Below are 21,887 nucleotides of genomic sequence, written 5' to 3' on the forward strand. Positions count from 1 at the left end.
GAACAACATTACTTACATTTATTTCCGTGACAATAACTGTGGATTCCCACATTTTGAAGAACTAAGAACAGGCTGTTCAGAGTTTATGGTTACTCCCTGAAATTTATACAAGAGAGTTTAAGACACAGAAACACTTCAAACATGTCCTACTTCCAAGAAGGCCAAGACCAATATGCAGTAAACTAACTACAAAAGTTTATTTTAAAATAAAAATGTTTCAGTCTTAAGGCTTTGTAAAACAGTATGCAAAGTAGTTACCTTAATCTCTGCAGTGTAAGCACTTTGAAATTGTATGCTAAAATGATCAGTATATATTTACTACTTCTCTGGTCAGACCGTTCACACACATAGTAATGCATATTTTAATCAATTATATATACAGAAGTAAAATTATAAATATACACCAGATTACCTTACTTGTAACAAAGGTGTCTCTGGCAACAAGTGAAACAAACTGTGAAACTAAGGATTTAATCTTTATTTTTAATTTTTTCATTTTAGTGAAGACTGATCTATAATTTTAAAATACAGAAGAGTGAAAAAATAATTCTAAAACACACTGTATGTTATAGTTAAATGACTGCATAATTAAAGCCAGTTTATTAGAGATGGCTTACATCCATTCTTTTTCTTGGAGTAGCAACGAAGGGTCCTGTGGCACCTTATAGACTAACAGAAAAGTTTTGAGCATGCGCTTTCGTGAGCACAGACTCACTTCAGCGGATGCTGGTCTTGGAAATCTGCAGGGCCAGGTATAAATAAGCCAGAGCAAGGGTGGGGATAACAAGGTTAGCTCAGTCAGCAAGGGTGAGGCTTACTACCAGCAGTTGATCTGGAGGTGTGAACACCAAGGGAGGGGAAGCTTGGTGTTCACAGCTCCAGATCATCTGCTGGTAGTGAGCCTCACCCTTGCTCACTGCCCTAACCTTGTTATCCCCACCCTTGCTCTGGCTTATTTATACCTGGCCCTGCAGATTTCCAAGACCAGCATCTGCTGAAGTGAGTCTGTGCTCACGAAAGCTCATGCTCAAAACTTTTCTGTTAGTCTATAAGGTGCCACAGGACCCTTCATTGCTGTTACGGATCCAGACTAACACGGCCGCCCCTCCGATGCTTTTCTTGGGGCGTAACCTCTGAGGCTGAGTCTACACTACATTGCCCTTTCAGAAGGGGAATGCAAATACAGCTCAGTGGAAATGCAAATAAGGCGCTGATTTACTTGTCACACACATCATTTGCATAATGGTAGCCACTCGCTGTTCCAGAAGTGCTGTTTTTGGGGGGAAAACAAGCAGTGTAGATGGAATTCATTCGAAAACCAACACCGTTTTTGAAAGAACACTTCTTCCTGAAAAACTGCTTGTGTCCCCCGTCCCCTCCCCCTCCCCCCACAAACAGCACTTCTGGAACAGTGAGTGACTGCCATTATGCAAATGATGTGTGTGACAAGTAAATCAGCACCTCATTTGCATTTCCAATCATCTGCATTTGCATTCCCCTTCTGAAAGGGGAATCTAGTGTAGAGACAGGTTGAGTGTATAGCTCTTAAGCCATGCCATTTCTTTTTAATCAGAATCCTCCACTGAAATCAACAGGGAGTTTTGCTTAAAAACAGATCATTTGATACAGACCACTGGCAAAAGAAAACATTAAAATCCATGGTGGGGGGCGTGGCATTTTTATGCTTGTTGTTGACTATAAAAATCTATGATGCATAACTCAACATTTGTAATGAAGTAAAACAAAGATGAATGGAACAGAAGTTTGTAAGACAAATGACTCTAGCACCTGAGATTTTTCTTTAGAAAGTCTAGTGGAGGTACCTTTCCCAAGAGGATAGTTGTACATTATGATCAATTCAATTTCTCTCGGTATTATAAAAACATGATACCTCCTGAAATAGTTTAAATAAAATAGTATGTTTTGAAGCTATAATTCGTCTTCAAAATTAAATACATATTAAACTATATATAAGATTTGATCCATGTTTTCTACAGTGCATTGCATGTAATTGTGTAGTTTCTACATGACAACCAAGCATTACAACGTAAATGAAAAAAAATGAATTTCACCTAATGAAGTGTACCTGATAAAATTTTAAGCACAAGTTCAAAGAATAAAAGTTAAAGAACATTGTATAGTATCTGTAGTTTGTGGTAAGTTTCAAAATGTGCAGTATTCATACTGACAATTTAACAGCATTATACAGGTTATTTAAAATAAACAGGATAGAACAAAAATGCAATAATTTAATAACCAGCTAAAGCCAACCAGTGGCTAGTGTATTAACATATTTGTAGAAATAATACTTTAAGGAACTGTTCTTTTATGTCCATGCTTCATACTGGCCATGTCTGCACTACAGCAATCTTGTGAAAGACGTTCTTCCAGAAAATCTCTTCTGAAAAAAAAAGTTCTTTTGAAGGAGCACATCCACACACAAAGATCAATCTGCTCTTTTGAGAGAGCACCCACACAGCCCCCGCTCTTTCAAAAGAATGAGCCAGGGATTAAAAAATCTGGCCCCATGAGGACAGCTCTTTTGAAAAAAAGGGCCCATGGTGCATCTACACATGCTTTTTTCCCCTGAAAGTAGCTTTCAAATGGAGGTGCTCTTCCTCCTTCATCACTTCCAACAGTTATAGGTAGAGCAGTGTATAGATCAGATTTCACTAATTACACCATTTGGAAAATTTAAGTACACTTCCCCCCACAACTCTAGAATTAGGAATTTGTTAGACATTTACTGACTGAAGAAGAAACCAAGTACATAAGAATTTTGCTTTTTGAAATAAAAAAGCAGGGCCGCCGCTGGCAATACAATGAAAAATAAGCAAGGCTGACTTTGAAAGAATAAATTTTGTAACAGTTGTATTACAATCTTAAAAGTAGTTAACGGCACTGTCTCATTCTAAGAAAACCTCCTCTCTCCCATAGAAGATATAGAAACACAGAAAAACAGTTCCACCAACAGAGAGAGGAGGTGGAGGAAAGAGGCCACAGCTGCCCTGGGACCTAGTGATTCAAAAGGGCCTGTGGCTTCCAGCCACGGCCATCACTCTGGACAGCTCTGAGGGATGCTGCATGAAGATGTGGAGGTGGAAGAGAGGCCTGGCAAATAGGTCAGCTCCCCTACAGAGAGCTCAGTTTTAATTACAAATTATCACAAAGGATGCTCTTCTCAGTGCAAATATACTGTAGTTTCAAAAAACTGTCAGAGCACAAACTACTAATGTTCCAGGGTATCTTTACCTAGTGGACTGTTGCTTCACACACAAAACCCACCAAATGTATCAAATATTTATAAATAAATTCCAGTCACTCAAATTTAAGTTTAGTTTTAATTTAAGCTATGGCACCACTTTCTAGATTACCAATAATAGAATTAGTTTATCTACTGTATTTCAAAACAGTCCGGGGCAAAACTATGCAAATTCATTTGGGGTAATAAGTTAACCATATAACAGTCATTTCCAAAGGGAAAACCAACTATTTGGGATCAGCAGAGCACTTTGACATAGGAAACATGAAAAAAACACACACACCACAGGACATGAAACTCCCTGTAGTCTGAATGCAAATACTCTGCATGCCAATCAGTCCTTTAATGCGAGACAGAACAACACACATCAAAAAAGTAAGAGCTCTGGCTGAGAAAAAGTTTGACTATATGGGATGTAATGGGAGAAGTTAATTTATCAATTCAAATTGTGCTTAGAGATGTATTTCCAGAATACTGTTTCACAGCTTTGTGCTTTTAAAGTTACTAGATGGGATTCCAGTGAAAATTCAAAATAGGTATCTTGTTATACACTTCAAAGTTAGCTGCCCATTATAAAAAATTTGGTAGTGGCCACGGTATTTTAGAAAAAACAGTAACATGAAATATTAAACATACAAAGGAATGTTAAATTTTTGTTCACTTTAAAAAGGCAATACTTGAAATATACAAGGCACCTAAGACAAAAATTCTCTCTCCAGTTCATATATAGATGGCCGACAAGTTTTGCTCTTCATTCTACACAAAGGCACTGTGCAGTCTCTATTTTGACCTTCCACATCTATATCAAGTAATGAGGGCACATGGGACTTAGTTCTCTCTTCAGCAGCTTGTATGCAGTTAACATTTGAACTTTCATAACTCTCTAAATAGTCTACCTCTGTAGCGTCTGTCTTTATATTTTGAGGAAGAACCTGCCAAGGATCTATTTTGTTTCTTAGGGAAGAAGGTCGAGGCCTTGATAGAATATTGACAGCTCTTTGCTTTTCAGATGACACATCACACTGTATGCTTCTTTGCCGAACAGATTTAGAAGGCAGAATCTCAGATTTTGGAAGTACTGGCAACATAAAGACTCTATCAGGTGAAGTGATTCCATTATCTAGATGGAGGGGGGAAAAAAGACAACATTAGATTATTTCTACTTTTAACATCTAGAAAAGCATAGACCACTGACAGCAAATTTAGCAGTAGCATGCAAACTAAAATAGTTGTACAGGCTGGTAGGAAGTAGTGGTGCCTTGTAAATGCACAGCAGCCTCGGATAATGGTCTGACACAGTCCTTCAACATACAAATGTCTCTATGCCTGTGTGCTCCTTTTTGGAGGGTAAAGGAGCCTATGTCTCATCAGGCAGAGAGTCAGCATAATTCAATCAGCCCAAGAGCAAGAAGAATAAAGCTGACAAAAAACAACAAGACCACCTGTGGCACCTTATAGACTAACAAATTTTGGAGCATAAGCTTTTGTGGGCAAAGACCCACTTTGTTAGATGCAGGCTTTGTCAAGTCATTATTTAAGGTGCACACAAGTTGGAAACCCTCAATTAATAAGGAGAAAAACAAATTAAAGAAATTTAAACCAAAATCATATTGAAGAACAGTATCTTGTTGCAAGAGACAATGCTAGTAATAATAGTGAGCACAAAATTCCGGTTTTTTATATAAATATTTTTACTGGATACTAGCAGATTAAGGGTAAGTATGTTCAGTTTGAATATATTTTAACAATAACTTAGTAGTTAAATATTCAATGTATGGTAGGACTCCCGTCCCAGTTAGGGAAGTAATTTACTGAAAGCTGATTTACTAAATACACATCATTAAAATGACACTTATGAATTAGGGTCCATTGACCAATTGCTAAGCTACATTAAGTAACAATTTCAGTATTTCTTTCAGACACTTGAAGCTCTGATGCTTTCACCTTTATAGAACTACCCACACTTCCCATTGTACTTGGCAGTCCAGCTTCACTTTAATAACTATAATATGGTAAATCCACCTGAACGGAATTCTCAACACCAATTCTGGTAATTCCACTGGGTTTTGGTACATCCTACCAGGCAGCAGGTCCCCACAGACTTCCACAAAAGCTGCTGAAAAAAAGCCTTAGGCAAAGTTTCGCTGAATTTAGTTGAATTTATATTGTACTTCAGATCAAACACCTGTCCCCGCCCCCCCATACACTGTATTAAGATAGTATTCCTGATAACTGATCATTGATATGTTCAGTAAGTTATAATCAAATTAGATTTTCAGTTTTGTCTATGAAATCTACAGCATTTCTCTGATATTCTCCATTACCCACATGTGGTCTGGAAAGTATTTCCATCTGATATGGCTCGTCTGTGACCCAACCGCCTCATTTTTGATGAAGAGTCATTTGGTACTTTTGCAGATTCTGGTGTCAGAGGAGGACTAGCAGGAGACTGATTTAACAACACAGGGCCAGTGTCAAGCACCTGTTTTACACTTTGTTCCCCCATCTTTGTTGCTGAGGCTTCTGATGAAAAGGCCTCAGTTGGAACGCCTGTGTCACAATCACTGGGAACGATGCAGACAAAAGCATCTTCACTGTCAGACTGAAGCAAGCATTTGGTGGAAAGGGAAGGCATAGAGAGAAGATTCACAGTATTTGCAGATGTACTTAGTGATTGAGTAGGCGTTTCCTCTTTTTTGGACTGCAATCTTGTAGGACTTGCACTTCTGCGAAACTTTGAAGCACGCTGAAATATTCCCTCCCGTTTCTTCTTCTCCTCCTTGGGCAACAGTTCATCTGGAACCTGGGATTTGTTTAGCTCTCTGATATCCAAGCCCAAAGCTACAGAGGCAAGGAGAACAGCACATCCGTACAACACGGAGTCAGTTTTCTTTTTTTGAAATGTTCTCTTGAGACTGTTTGTAGGAGTCATTTGTGGAGTACTATTTGCAGAACTAGCAGATGTTCCTTCTTCAAAGCTTTCAGGCTCTACAGTGGTTTCCCCCTGATTATCTTTCCACAGAGGCAGATCAAGATAAGCCTGATTTGGCAACTTTATTTGCTTTGGTCTCTTTACATCCAAACCTTCAGTGCAAAGTCTCTGCTCTGTGCAAACATCTATAATGTAAAAATATTGGAAGGTAATTAAATATTGCAAAATTGTCTGGCAAACTTGTTTATGTATCTTAGGATTCCTTATTATCACACTCTCTCTCTCTCTCTCACACTCTCTCTCTCTCTCTCACACACACACACACACACACACACACACTGCATGCCCCATATTCAAAAATTTTGGAGGCTTAAGGGAACACAGAGGGGTAGCTTAAATCAGATGAAAAATTTCTTCAAATCAATATATAACCATAGTCTTTGTGAAACTTACTAAATAAGCCTCTAGTAGTCAAAATAAAAGCACAATTTTTTCTACAAATATGCTATTTTCAAAAATGTAAATCCACACCATGTATTTCTACCATTGCTATAAAACTAGCTGTATATCAGTTAAATGTGAAAAATTAGAAAGATTAACCCTTACTTCTGGAAGTCTAAATACCAAACTGCCTTTGTATCTCTACTCAGCACCCAGCTAATACTTAGCATACATATTTTTCTAGAGTATAAATACATATATTTTGCTGACTTCCATTTTCCTTTTGTGTTGAAGAACTTAAATTGCAGTATATTTCTGCAAATAGATCTTTAGTATACGTGATTAATATATCGGGATTACGGAATCATTCACACACACACTAACTCTCTACTTTTGTGCTATGTCAAAAGGCTGTCATATATGACAAGTTCAGTGGAATCTGAATCAAAACCTTTATGATGAAGGCACTGGGAGTTCAATGGGCTATTAGGTCAACTATGAATAAATCTGATATTTCCAGTCCGTATAATAAAAATGAACAGAGACGTTTTAGTACTTTAGCTCAGTAATCAAGGTAAGTATTACTTGCAGAATATTTAGTGACTCGTTACAAGGCAAGTGTGTAAAAGAAGAGAGACACAGTAAAAGTGCATGAACAGTTTGTTATTCTGTATAGTAGGGTAGGATGAGAGACAGTCAACAGTAAATACTGACCGTTCAAATTAGTTTTTCTAACTCAACTAGCATAATTATAATGTTTTGCAGCTGAACTCTAGGCCTACCCACTTTCCTACCCTGCTACCAACAAGTTTGATGTTTTGCCTTAATGGCCTAAATTATTCTATTAATTTCAAAATATATTAAAAGAAAGATTTTTGTTTGTTTCTTTCTTTCTAAGAAGAGTCTTTGAAGAACATCAGTCAATAATAAGCTTATCTTCTTTTCAAAGATTTACTTTAAATGATAAATATGGTCCTTGGGCTTTTTAAAATACCAGGAAATTGGTTTTATTTAAAAATTTCTTTGTAAAGTTAGCTAACTACATTCCAACGTTAGATAAGTGCATGAGAAACAAAAAATTAAGATGTTGTTTTCATTGTTCATTCTATATGCAATGCCTGTAGCCCATGATCAGGCAGAGTAAGGATTGCAGCATCTAAAATTTTCTGTTTTATGCACTGCAGAGATCTGTAGCACAAGCATATTTGCAAGATATTCAACAGAGATTATAATATTGTGGTGCAATCTGAATTGCAAAAGGGACTCTGGAAAGAGAAATCTAGGTCTATACAATAACTTCACTAATGATCAACGAGAAATGTCTAATAAATTTTTTTAGATGTGAGTGAACAATGGCCAAAGATTTCTCCAGAAAATAGAAAAAAATTTTAAAAAGTCCCATAATTCTAAGATTTCTGGACTGATTACAAACTTTGTAAAAAAACAAATTGCAAAATGAAAGGGAAATTATTGAAATTGGGTTTCAAATCCGGTGCAAGGATGGAAATGGTGTTGCAACCCTAACAAAGCACCTTTTATTAAACCTCAGTTCTACAATTATAGAATTATACATTTACACATCAGGACTGATATACAAAATATAATTGGTGGGACTTAATGGTGATACTGTGGAACTTTATTAATACAAAAGCCATACTTCTAGGGTCAACAGTCAAGACTGGCAACGATTACTGAAAAATTCTTTGCAGAATTGGCATCTACACATGTGCCTTAAATTAATATACAGTTCAATATACTGTTTATGTGCTTAAAATATAGCACTATTTCCATATATTTACAACCAACTCTTACCTTGGTCCACAAACAGGGAGGCTAATGGAACACCTTTCTGACTTCTCATTAAAATGGTCGACCAAGGATTGTTGCCATCTGAGAGGGGTCTTATTCTGAAATCACAAGGATTCTTTAGACACTTCACAGAACAGCACGTTTCTACAACTTCAGTGACAACTAATGTCGGTTTAAAAAGAAAAAAAACTTAGAAATAGAAGTTATTTATTGTATGTTACATGTTTAAACATTCACCAGGTGCTATAACAGTAAAAGCTACAGTGGCTAGGAAGTGTATGTATAGCACATGGTGAAGAACAGTTTGATGGAAGCTTAGAAGATTCTTTAAAATACAAATGTTTGTAGAAGAGAACTGTGCATGATCAACGAGCACAAGCACAAAACAGGAAGATACATTTAACATACATGATCTTCTGCTGACACTGGAAGTACCCATTCCAGTTGATGCATACTTAATAGACAAAAATATACCTGGGATAAAGGATAAATAAAAAGGCTCTTGAGTGGTTTATAAAAAAAATGAAGAGCACTAGTGAAGATGTAGATAGCTGACTTCAATACTATTACAAAATTATACAAAATTCAAAATTTAATATTTTGCCCTTCAAACCAGGAAAAAAGGAAATAATTCCTTTATCCAGCGCTTAGTCTGGAATTCACTGCTGCAACAAGTAAACAAATAAACCACCTATTTTTCAAAATCCTGGACAATGTTAGAATTAACACAACTTATAATTGCATACACTAGCCACATCTACACTAGCAAGTTCTTTCTAAATATTTTCCGAAAGAAGGGACACTTTCAAAATATCCAGCAGTGTCCACACACAAAAAGCGTTCTTTTGAAATTAAATCGAAAGAACACGGCGTTCCTTTCAAAAGTGCTCTTCCACTACCATTTCAGAAAGAATGCCTTCTTTCAAAAACTTCTTTTGAAAGAAAGTGTGTGTAGACACTCCATGGGCCCTTTATTTTGAAGAGCAGTCCTCATGGTGCCTGATTTTTCGATCCCTGGCCCATTCTTTCGAACGGTTGGGGGCTGTATGGAAGCTCTCTTTCAAAAGAGTAGATCACCCTTTTGATCCTTTTTTGTGTGCGGATGCACTTTTCCAAATGAAGTTATTTCAAAAGAGATCTTCCGAAGGACTTCTTTTGAAAGACTGCTGTAGTGTAGACGCAGCCACTAAGAACAACAGGATGGAAAGAAAAATCTCATGAAGCAGAAAACTGATGGTTCGCAGGAAAAAAGTTCTCCCCAAAAGCACTGAAAAATTCTTGGCGTAATTGGTGGTTTCTTTTCTGAGTCTTTGTCCAGGTGCACACCATTTATTGTGTGCATCCACCTCATGCACGCAAAATTGAAATCTTTTAATTAGCAGGTCCATCAGAGCCTGCATCCTAAATTTCCACATCAACCCATCTATGGGCATAAAAGTCGTGGTGCCCCAACTGCCTCTATGTTTCCTCATCTTTCAGGATCTTAGTAAACCCTGGATGAAGGAGTGATGTTGAAGGGCTGGTCACTGAAGCCACACAAAAGAATCAGAACATCTCAAAGAATCAGGTACTGTGAGGTTAGCAACTGTTCTAGCAGCTCTGAGTCTTATCAGGATCTGCATAGACGCCATTTATTTGTACCAGAAAATCCTCTAATTAATAAAATAAGAGTCTGAGAAATTCTACCGGCAAACTACCTAGCTAAATGAGGGTTGTGGAACTGTTTTCTCAAAATCTCGCTTCCAAGCTAACCATAAAAATAGACATATTAAGTCAACATAAAATATAGCTCCCATACCTCTCCTTACAATCTGCTTGTTCCTTTGTTTGAACAGAGCTTGGTCCCCATGTACAACCTTTCTTCTTAAAGCTCCTTTTCACATCTTCAAATTCTTCTTGGTGGCAAGCAGTGCTTCTTCCCCAAGTCCTATTACTTTCACCTGAAGTTACTAGAGAGACAGGTACAATAGTTCAGTAGTCATTAGGACGACTGTAAAGACACTGGATGAATTTAGATTTTAGCAAAGCAGTATTCTCTCCATTAAAAGTTCATCACAGTGACAAAAATCAAAAAGGTGCAACTGAAAAATTGAGAGGATTGTTTCTTTTCCCCACTGCTGCCAAGACACAACACGATAAGCAAGCAAGGAGTAATTTGCAAACTAGGAAGAAAGGTGAAAATGAAAGACAAAGCAGCAAGAAATTTTATTTTTCATGCTTCTTATAATTCAGTACCTTAAATTTTTGTAGTTCATGTAACTGAGGCAGAGTGAGCACTCACCAATATTTTGTTCAGTAAAATTTTTTGATGCAATGATAAATTAAGTAGAATATCTTAGTTATTGAGTAATTACTGTGGTTGTGTTTTTCATTAATCCAAAAGAAGTATTTTATAATGGATTTTTCTGCTTAAGTGCTCAGTCTGTCACTTACTACAAGTTCAGCTGCAGAGTTAATAGAACCAACACCCTTTACAATTTATTTGGATCTTGCCTTTTTCCACAACCCCACAGGAAAGTTCATATTCACTTGTGATATCTACATCTTGCTGGTATACATATACACTGTTTCTTCGGCCATTAGTTGTGTTTGTGTCTGCTTTGGAAATCACTGAGGAAAAATTAAGAAAATGCAGTAGAGACCTTAGTAATTTTACTTTCTTCCCCAAAAAGAAAGACTGATTCTTCCTCATATTTGTAGCTTTAGGACAAACCCAGATCCAGAACTGTGCAAAATGCTTTCTGAGAAGAGAAGACCTGATTCGCTGAAGGCAATAACCAGGAAAGTGAGCCATGTATTTCTGAACAAGCACCAGAAAGAAGACAAGGATCTCGCTCCTTGGAGAATCTGGTGGGGGTAGAAGAGAAGACCGGTCCATGCAAAAGAAGGCCTAGATTCTAGACTACTTTGTAACCAGAAAATGGTCCTGGGTTAACCACGGATTTGTTGGGATGGATGCTACATGAAACATTTGTCTCATGGGAAACGGCCTGACTAAACAGATGTTGATTTACTCTTCATCCCACATGGGTTTCCAATATGGCCCTGAGTACAAGCCAGCTTGCTTTGTACACAAGGCTAGACATTAAAATCAAGAATGATTGATGTGTTAGATCTTCTCTCTCTCTTTATACTGTGTTCTCAAAAACTGATAGAGAGTATCCTATCTCGAGTGTCTTGGGGACCAGCTCCCCTCCCACTCATGACTACTATCTCACATTGCCATTTACAGCAATTGCCTTGTAGCAACCACCAGAGCTGTGTACAAACAACATTTAGGTATTTGTTAAGTATGTGATTTTCAAAAAAAGAAAGATATTTATTCCTTCCCTCAGTCTGTTCTCTTCCTTCCTCCTTGCTTCCCCTTCTGCCATGTTGCCCTGACTAAGATGTCTTTGCCAATTGGTCTTTTTGTTCTGAACATATCATTGCTCTGTGTCTTTTGGACATTCTTCTATGTTTGGCTGGCAACTCTGTCAAGGACACCTGATTTCCTATCATTCTGTTTGGCAGCAGCTCCCTCTCGTGATAATTTGCTATTTATCATTAGCCCTTTGTTTATGGACCTTCAGTAATTTATCCAAGCCAGATTACACTTTTTCACGTACAGCTTCCTGAAACAATTCAACATTTCACTAAATCCCGATAAGTTAACAATTTACTTCATTCTTTTCAGCTACTAATTCTGAAATAGTAACTAAAAATGTTCTAGCTAGATTATTTTTATCAATTCATGCAGCTTGTTCTACACAGAATGTCCAGGAGCTCATTCACTGTCATTTTCTTTACCTCCACATACCAGAAGAAATAATTTGCATGTTGCAGGGGACCCACATAAAATGAGTATGTTCATAATGGTTAAAGGAATAAACAAATGGTGATAAAAACTTACATTGTATAGCTCGAAGACGAGGAATTATTGTGGGGCTATTTGGTGGACTAGAGCTGTTACTATTTAAGCTTCTTCGTTTATCCAAATTCGGGGAAGCTTGAACTGTAATTTTGTGTTGGAAATCTGTTGTGAAGAAAGTAAATACATAAAGATACTCTTTACAAGATCGTATTGTTATATTTCTTCAGTATTACCCATAATAAAGTTTATACTTATGCACGTGCACTTCACTAGACAAGACTGGTACAGTACCATAGAAAAATTCTGAGCCTACTCAGAACTACTACTTTGAACTCTCGAGTCATGCCTGTAGAATTTTACAGCTTCACTCTAACCATCTAACGGGCTTTTGGCAGTCATTTGGAATTAGTCTGGTGGCTCTGTGGGAGCTGAACTAAGCAGGTGCCCACATCACAAGTGGAAGTGCAGTCTTGCTGGTGCTCAGTAGGTTGAGAACGCTAAACAGCTGTTTTATTTGCTTTCAGAGGTCTCATTTGAGACATGTTGGCACAGAATTGTGAGGAAGACTGAACTGGCCCTGTACATACTGTACTATGGGAAGAGTTTGAGAACTCCAGTCTCTACGGCCGTCTTTCTGACACCCTTACAAATACTTAAAGCACACGCAATGTCGAAAAATGAAGCAAACAGTGGCTGGTCTCTACTATCACTAACATCTTTTCACAGTCCTTTGAAGTCTACAGTGCCATCTAGTGACATTAGGTATGATGCCATTGATGAATAGACATTTTGCCTTCAAGTCTTTTGTCACTTGTTTATAAAGCTTGAAAAGAGGCCCTGAAGTGAGTGAGCTCCTCTTTAGCTATTACTACATTTTTACGCACTACACATGGCATGTGCAAACATACCCTACACCAACACTGTTTTTTCTGCTGACTGTGCTTACAAGTCATATAGCCCAGGGATAGCTGTGTTAGTCTGTCTCCACCAAAACAACAAGAAGTCCTGTGGCACCCTATAGACTAACATGATAGAGCATAAGCTTTAGTGGGCAAAGACCCACTTTGTCAAATGCATCCAGCAAAGCTGGTTGTTGCCCATGGAAGCTTATGCTCAAAAATATCTGTTAGTCTATAAGGTGCCACAGGACTTCTCCTTGATTTTACAAGTGAAACACTTAGATATGCGAGGTCAGTAAGGCAGCAGGCAAATAAAATTAATCAAAAATACTGCCTTCAACCCAGCTGTCACTTTTTGTTTTCCCTTCTACAGAGCTGTATATCTACTGCATAGTTCCAATACTTTTAAGTACTGAAATAAGTTACACCAACTGACCTTTCTAGAAGGGGGATTGATTCAAATTTGTTTCCTATAATCTGGGAAAGATGATCATTGCTATGTTTAACACGTTTTGATATAATTCATTAATCGAATAGACTAGAAAAATAAGTTTCACCTACATCTCTCGACTGCAAAAATCAGCCAGCGTACACACCATATTTAACTGTGAAACCTGATTTAAAGGATGTTCTCTCACTGAAGTAAGTAATGATTTACAAAAATATCGGTGGGGTGGGGAAAATCATCACATGCAAAACATATCCCACAGAGGTCGTTCACATCATGAACCACCATGGGCTCAGTGTCCATTGGCGTCCAATGCCTCCCCCTCACTATTTCCTTCCATCTTTCCCTGTCCACTGTTGAGTGGCTTAGTTTTGGTTGACTAGCTCCACACCAATCTACCCTTCTCTGTGGGGTCTGCCTCTTCTATTCGAACTGTCCATTATGCCAAATACCAGGCTCTTGACTTTTTGTTCATTGTTCATTCTGCAGATATGCCCAAATAGTTGCAACTTGCCTTGTATAAACTTCCGCAGCAGGTTCTCTTTTGGCTGTTTATCTTTCTATATAATTCCTTACAGGTGATGACCTGCATCCATCCTAGTCTCAGGATCTTTCTATAAACAACTCCTCTTGAATGCCACTCTCTCTCTTTGAATCTTTCTTTATCACCCATGTCTCACATCTGTACCACACGCTGTTGAATACACACGGTTTTCAAGATGCTCAGCTTTGTTCTTAAGCTAATTGCTTTGCTTTTCCAGATCTTATTAATCATCTTCAAACTCTCATGGTTTTGTTATTCTGGTCACTACTTCATTCTTACAATTTAACTTACATGTCACATTGCTCCCCAGATATGTGAACTTCTCCATGTTCTGTGGTTCAATCCTGTCTACACTGATCTCTCTTCCTATTTCCTTATCTTCAAATACCATTGTCTTTGTTTTATCCATGTTCATAATCAGTCCACACCGCTTCCCTTCCTCATTTAGCACCTGCACCGTTCTCACAAGCGTCTCTTCATCCTCCTTGATTATCACCATCATCCGTGAACCTCAAGTTGTTAATTCTCATCCCATGCATCAATATACCTTCTACCTCTTCTCCTCCTTGATCTTGTCCATCTCTCTCTAGATGTACGATGAACATACTCAGTGATATTGGATCACCTTGTCTCATACGTCTATTCATTCTAAACCAACTCCCCCACTCTCTGCACATTCTCAGTGCTGCCTCTCCATTGTTGTTGATATCCTTCAATCTGCTATGCACTCCGTATGACTCCAACACCGCCAAGTCACTTTTTGATCTGTACTGTCAAATGCTTTCTGAAAATCAATGAAGCAATGTAGATGTTGTTGTTCTTTCATCGAGTTTTTTCCACTATCAATCAATCTTAGTGCCAGTATCTGCCGTACAGTAGTTTTATCTTTCCCGAATCCCACTTGCTCATCTGTTAGATGTTCCATCTGTGACCTCAGTCTCTTCATCAGAATCAACATCAGCACCTTGCCTAGATGATTCATTAGGGCAACTGGTCTGTAGTTCTTGCACTCCAACGTGCTTCCTTTCTTGTGTACTGTCACTAGTACAGATCTTGTTCATTCCCTAGGTGCTTTCCCTTCCTTCCAGGCTATATTACATAGTCAGTGTATTTCCTGAACCGTATTTTCTCCACTGTATTTGATCATCTCTCCCATGATCTTATTTTCAGGGCTCTTATTGTTTAGTCATTTCACTGTTCTTTCTACTTCCTCCTTCAAAGTATCAGTTGTTCACAGGGTTTAATGAATTCTGGACCACAGACCTCTGTCATTTACAGTCATATGGAAGACGTGACATTTTATTAACAGGTTATATGCAACTGTTTCTGAGATAATAGCAGAATACTGAAGATTACAACTACTAGGATTTATTCCTAGCTCTGGAAGGAAAGTGTTGTCTAAACATTATAAAACAGATCGCTAAAACAAATACAATTGGCCCATTCATTCCGAGAGATAACACAACAGAATGAACAAAGACTTGGGTCTGCTATATTACAAACCTAAGCTCTACTTCCTGCCCCATATGAGGTGACCTTCTCATACTTTTGTAAAATCCAGGGTACGTGGTGCTAAACTTGATTTTTATTTAGAGTAGAGTTAGGCAGTGATGGGACAGAACACAGAAATACAAACACTTCTTGCTGGAGGTTAGGTCAGATTTCATGATTCTCTGGCTATAGGTGCTAAGTCCATAGGTGCTATGGGGCTGGACCACATGAGAGGAAATTAGTGAGTGCTCAGCACCCTTTGGCTGACAAGCTCCCCTTACTATCCACTCCCTGCATTGCCTCATGTCTGGGAAAACAACTGTTCTGTGCATTCGGAGGCTCCTGGAGGGAGGGTGAGGACTGAAGACATGACATGCTCAGGGGAGGAGGGTGGAAAGAGGTGTGTGTGTGGGGGTGGTGGTCATGTCAGAAGAAGTGTAGTGGGGTCTGGAGAGCTGGGAAACACCCCCCAGCTAGAGCAGAAGTCGGTACCTAAGTGTCTGCACTGAATTGGAGCCAGTTTCCTCTAGGATACAAGATGTTTCTGGAAAGGAGGGGTCATTTCCTTGTCTTTACTTCAACTAAACGGAGGAACATTTTGCAAACTATTGTACATCTGAGAGTTCTCATTTAATCCCATAAAGCAGGGCTGCACAAACTGGGGGGGGGTGACACTTTGTTGGGGGAGGGGGGTGCTGTGTGATTGCTCCACCCCCCAGCTTCTGATATGTCGCCAGCCGTCTGCTGCTGCATCAGAGGGCTGGCGATGCAGTGGAAGCTGTGGAGGGGCGTGGGGCGAGGAAGGGAGCCGACTGCACATCTTTGGTGCGTGCTCTGCTGCCAGGCTGAGGCGGCTGGTTCTTGGCAGCAGTGGTCGAGCTAACTGGAGAGCGTCCCAGTACAGCACTTGGTCTCCCCCTGGAGCATTGCAGCCAGCCCGGTCCCATGGTGCTTCCCCCTCCCCCAGGAGGGGCCGCCACTGGCTCAGCGCCTGAGCCCCTGGTCAGTGTGCGCCCCCACCCATATCCCTTCCTGTGGTCCTCCCATAGCTTGGGGGGTCAGGGGGCCTGGCTCACTGTAGGGCTGTAAACAGGGTGCAGCCTAAAAACTTTGCTCACCCCTGCCGTAAAGGTTGTTTAAAAGAAAAAAAAAAAGAAAAAAAAAAAAAAGTCTTGTTAATAGCTGTCATATGTACTTTTGGCCTAATAAGTCAAAGACCATGCTGGTAGATTAGGCCTCTTCAGGGTAACATAAAATACCTAAATATTTCAGTCAGGGAACTTGAATCTAAATATTTAATTGTAAAAGGGAGGCTTTGTATGGGAGAAACGCCCCCGCCCCCCCCCCCCCAAAAAAAAACCAAAAAAAACTTTCAAACCTGAAGGCAAACTAATTCTATGTCCATCTTTAAGTTTTAACCGGCTCCTTTTAAACTTTCCCTTTCTCCTCTTCACATTGGGCTTCTCTTGATTTAACTGGAATATCAAAATATTCAGTTCACGTTCCAATACATCAATCTCGCGTTCCGCCAACTGCTGCTCACGCCGCTTTAGTAATTCTTCCTGAGATTTCTGCTGAAGAGCAGCTCTTGTCAGTTCTTCTTCTCGTGATCGTAGCTCCTGATAATGAGATTTAAATAGATGCAGGTAAATCATAAAACAATTCTTTATGCTATTAGTCTATTTAAAACATAGCACTGAATTATAGATCCTTCATGAATTTTCTTGACACACTGTGTACATATAATATAAATATCATTATAGCCACAACTATTTAGCTCTTCAAAATCCAGGTCTTTCTGTAGGCAAGCAAATATACAGAGATTTATTTCAGGCATCCACTTACAATCATAGTTTATGTAAGCTGAGTAAATATTAGCCCTATAGTCAACCCCACCATATGCTGGGACCCAAGCATTTACAAGCCCTATGGCATGACTGATGCCACCATAACAGCACTACTGCATTTGTAATTCCTACAAGCCCCTGGAGCAAAGGTGGTGGGACAGGAATGGAATACAAAAACTAGGCAGAGCTCCCTCTCTCCACATGGCCTCAGTTACCTGTACACGGACCCCTACGCTTAGGATAGGAAATGGGTGGGAAGGATTGATGGGGAGAGACCTCCTCACATCCACTCCAGTTCCAGCCCCAGACACTCATGTTTCCTCTAGTCCTATCCCGGGGCACCATATTAAGCCACAACTCCCAGGAAGGTCAAAACTGGGTTCTTTCACCCTCTGGACCAGCAGTCTTCTCCTTCTCCCATACATTTAATCCTGCAAATGCAAATAGAGAAGTCTGCACTGCAGTGCTGAAGGTTCAGAGTTCAGACCTCACTGATGATGCACGTGGGAGGTTTAGAGAAACACACAGATTTCTTTTAAAGAAAAGAAAGTAAAATCAAATTCTAGGAAATTAAGAAAAAACAAACTGCAAATTCATGAACTCGAACAGTTGATGTATATTTGCTTATCCAACATCATGCAAGTGACTTATCACAGTCTTTATCCCTCAAGACCCTTATCTGCCTCATTCAAGTGCACACAATGGATGGACTAGGGAGAATTAAGAATACATAAGAAACCATAAAATTAGCATCTTCTAATTTTCAACCTCTGGACTTATCCACTTAAGTACTACTTTACTGGGCAGGTATGTTTTTTTGGCATGGTCAATCTGACAAATATTTGTGTGAATGAAAAGGATTCCAGCTCAAGAAAGCTAATGCTCAAATACATAAGAGGTCACCCTCTAAAATTTATACTATTACACTTTACAAATATACATTTGTGAGTCTGATGAGGAAGATGGTCTTCTGGTTAAGGTAACTAACAGGGATTTAGGAGATTGAGATTTAGTTTCTGGCTCTGTCAAACACTTTCAGCATAACCTTGCTTAAGGCCCTAGTGGCTTGTCTACTCTACCACTTTTGTCACTCACAGCTGAGGTGGGGGGGGGGGGGGACATACCCCATAGTAACAAAAAGTTGCAACCACCAAGGGTCTAAGGCTGACAGTGCTTTATCAGATGGATTCCCACCAAGTTACCTCAGGTGATGAAGGTGCTGTTATTATGTCAACAGCTATTGATCAATAGTAGGCTGTGTCTAGACTAGTCCCCAACTTCGAAGGGGGCATGGTAATTAAGGTTTTGGGAGATTACTAATGAAGTGCTCTGGTGTATATGCAGCACTTCTTTAAGCTAAATCTCCCCCCACGGCAACTTCAAAGTGCCAGCCTGCATGTAGCCGTCTGTTAAAATTTTGAGTAAAGGGACTTCAGAGTACCCACGTCTACACCCAAGCTGGCACTTTGAAGCTTCACACTTCAAAGTTGCCACAGGGGGGTGGGGTGGGGGGGGATTTAGCCTAATGAAGCTCAGCACTTCATCAGTAATCTCCCAACACCCTAATTACCATGCCCCCTTTGAAGCTGGGGCCTAGTCTAGACACAGCCACACAGTGGCATAATTGCACCAATACATTTGTGTCACTAAGCCTGCTGGCTTAGACTTGGCTTTTGTCCCTTTGAGCACCCTTTTCCCTTGTGTAAAATGATAGCACTTCTCCCACCCATGTTGGCTTTGTCTGTCAACACTATACAAGGTCAAGAAAGGACAAATTAAAAGGATTTAAAAACTTAAAAATTTTAAATGGGGAATTTTCATCCAATGGGAGCATTTCTAACAGTCTCACACAGTGTAATATTGAACATTTTCCCCTCCCATATAATTGTTTTTCCAACATTTGACTTTTTTAAATTGAACATGTAAATGTGTTTTACTTAAATTTAATCCTTTTAAACACCATGCCCCCAGAAGGCTTGTGTGTTCCAGAAAATGATCTACTTTTTCATACCAACAAATGAATAATTTTCATTTTCACATGTCTGGTTCTGAGTTTCAAAAGTACAGAGAATAACTGCATATAAACTCGAAAATTTTTGTTTTGATTTGGTTTGGATGGAGAAAGGGGCTTATACCTTGGCAAAAGCCCACCACTGTTCTACAGTATGAGATGAAATCACTATGACCAACATAAAGAAGTAGTTAAATTTCATGAGATGTTTACATTTTCAGAGAGTGCTTTGATCCTGCGGCATGCAGACTTCAAAAGAGAAGGAACATCATCAATACATAATGTCAGTGCTCCCTCAGCAGAGCTCTGCTCTTGTTCAGTTACTTTATTTTTGAAATTAGGGGAAGAAGGCAAAGTCACAATTTGAAATGAATTGGGTGATCGCCATCGCTGGGTTGTCAAACTTTTTCCAGAAGATCTACTTATTTCAGTAATTGTAATTTAGAACATTTGTGAGAGATAAAAAGTTATTAAATTTAAGACAGCCCCACTTTCCATCAGGGATAACAAACATTCAAAATTAATTTAAAAGGTTTACTTATGAAGATTGAAGTCTGTCTTTACAATGTCTTGATACTTCTAAATATATTGAAACAGTACTAGGAATTCCAAACCCACCCTTGTTAAAATTACTGCATCTAAAGATGGAAAACTTCACTCACTTTTTCCTTGGTCCTTAGTTCATTGAATATCTGATGAATTTCCAATTTCCAGTCATCTTGCATGGAGTGGAAGGATTCTTGAGGCATCTCAGTCATAACTGCCCCCTCAATGGCAGTAAGCTGTTCAAGAATTAAGGCAAACGATGGTCGGATATGAGGATCCTGATCCCAGCATTCTAAAAATCATCAAAATCCCAGTTCCATTATTCACAGAACCTTATGGGGCTTACTTACACAATGCACAAATTTCAAAATACTTGTTATTTATACTTCAGCATTCTAACGTTTACACTCCTCTCTGAGAATTCACCTGTTTTAACACTGCTGGTATAGTCCAAGCTTGCCTATGGTACACCAAGGTTTTAAAAATGTTATGAGAAGTCAGATTTTTTCCAAGATAACCTCTATTTTCAGGATGTTAAGCAGCAGAATGTCCAGCACTGAGTAACTAAGATTATTGAGCTAATCAGCCCCCTATCCCAACATCCATTTGACACTTCAGCATTAGTGCATAGTTGTCAGGGTCCCTCATCTCTCTCTGGAGAAGGGATAAGCCCAAGAGAACCCCTGAAGGTCAAAAACACTGAGGTTACAGCTAGTGACTCCTTCTTCCCTCTTCCCACAACACACTACCACCAAGACTTCATTCATCTTGGTTTTATATTTTACATCTTGTTTATTCTATATTTGGTGGAGATTAAAGCCTACTGAGGTATAAAAGAAAACACAACAAACCACAAGAATACAAAGAATACAGAAGATAGTTCAACCACTACTTAAGGTGATACATTTTTTAAAAATGACACAGTATGTTGTACTATTGCATGATTTACTCTGAAATGCATTAAAATGTCGTAGTACAGGTTGGCCCTCTCTAGTCTGGCACCCTTGGGACCTGACCAGTGCTGAACCAGAGAGTATGCTGAACCATGGGAGGTCAGTATTGTCTAGCAGCATTGCCAACACTTCCACTGCTTAGTGGGCTCTTAGGAAACATTAAATTAGAGCCAAACAAACAGTACAGAACACTAAGAGCCAGGACTGGTGGCTGTAAACAAACTTTATGGAACCATGGAAAACTTGGCCACACCCAGAAGTGGGCATCCAACTAACTAAATTTCTGCTGAAACAAAGATGTTCCCACACCTGAGTGTGCCAAACTAAAGAGGCTCAACCTGTAGCAGACTGACAAGAAAGGGAGAACCACTTCTGGATACAGAGTTAGCACAGAACCAAATGAAGTGTTTGGGGTGTGTAATTATTATAAAGCATAAGAAAAGCACAGTTATTCTACAGATAATATGTTTTAAATAAGTAAAGAACAGCAGCACAGGTACCTTTCATTAGTTTAGCAAATGGTTCAGGACAGGTGGATGGAATGGGCAAGGTAAGCTTATTGACAGCTACTCCATAAGCCACAGCAAGACCATCAATACCACGGTAAGGAACTTCTCCCGTAAGCAATTCCCACAGCAACACTCCATAACTATAAAGCAAATTTTTAAACAGTTAATTTATCTTCTCAATACTGACAGAGTTTATTCAGGGACAAACAAGTCAGTACTCTGTCCACTGCAGAGCTCCAGAGAGAGAGAGGACTGTTTCTCTCCACTATCATTTGTCACAATCTTCAGAGGACTACTCCCCCTCAACAGTTATTTTCTCTCCAATAGCAGTTAGCAAAACTG

General features: G+C 39.1%; 1 protein-coding gene across 3 annotated transcripts in view; it reads right to left on the minus strand.

The window, feature by feature from the left end:
• Nucleotides 1–1,421: 1,421 nt before the first annotated feature.
• MAP3K21 (mitogen-activated protein kinase kinase kinase 21) overlaps nucleotides 1,422–21,887 on the minus strand; it is a 62,924-nt gene continuing 42,458 nt past the window's right edge. Inside the window, exons 3-12 of one of the 3 annotated variants that reach the window (XM_074990161.1) lie at nucleotides 21,537–21,685; nucleotides 20,200–20,375; nucleotides 17,058–17,298; nucleotides 12,337–12,459; nucleotides 10,938–11,054; nucleotides 10,243–10,393; nucleotides 8,448–8,542; nucleotides 5,591–6,379; nucleotides 4,159–4,382; nucleotides 1,422–2,401 (exon numbers count right to left, since the gene is read on the minus strand). In XM_074990161.1, the coding sequence (XP_074846262.1) occupies nucleotides 2,360–2,401; nucleotides 4,159–4,382; nucleotides 5,591–6,379; nucleotides 8,448–8,542; nucleotides 10,243–10,393; nucleotides 10,938–11,054; nucleotides 12,337–12,459; nucleotides 17,058–17,298; nucleotides 20,200–20,375; nucleotides 21,537–21,685 (2,107 nt within the window). In that variant the 3' untranslated portion in view covers nucleotides 1,422–2,359. Of the gene's footprint in view, nucleotides 4,383–5,590; nucleotides 6,380–8,447; nucleotides 8,543–10,242; nucleotides 10,394–10,937; nucleotides 11,055–12,336; nucleotides 12,460–17,057; nucleotides 17,299–20,199; nucleotides 20,376–21,536; nucleotides 21,686–21,887 lie in introns of all 3 variants that reach the window. The other 2 variants (XM_074990159.1, XM_074990160.1) reach the window with 2 other exon arrangements.

The sequence above is a fragment of the Carettochelys insculpta genome, chromosome 3, assembly GCF_033958435.1.
Source record: "Carettochelys insculpta isolate YL-2023 chromosome 3, ASM3395843v1, whole genome shotgun sequence".
NCBI lineage: Eukaryota > Metazoa > Chordata > Testudines > Carettochelyidae > Carettochelys > Carettochelys insculpta.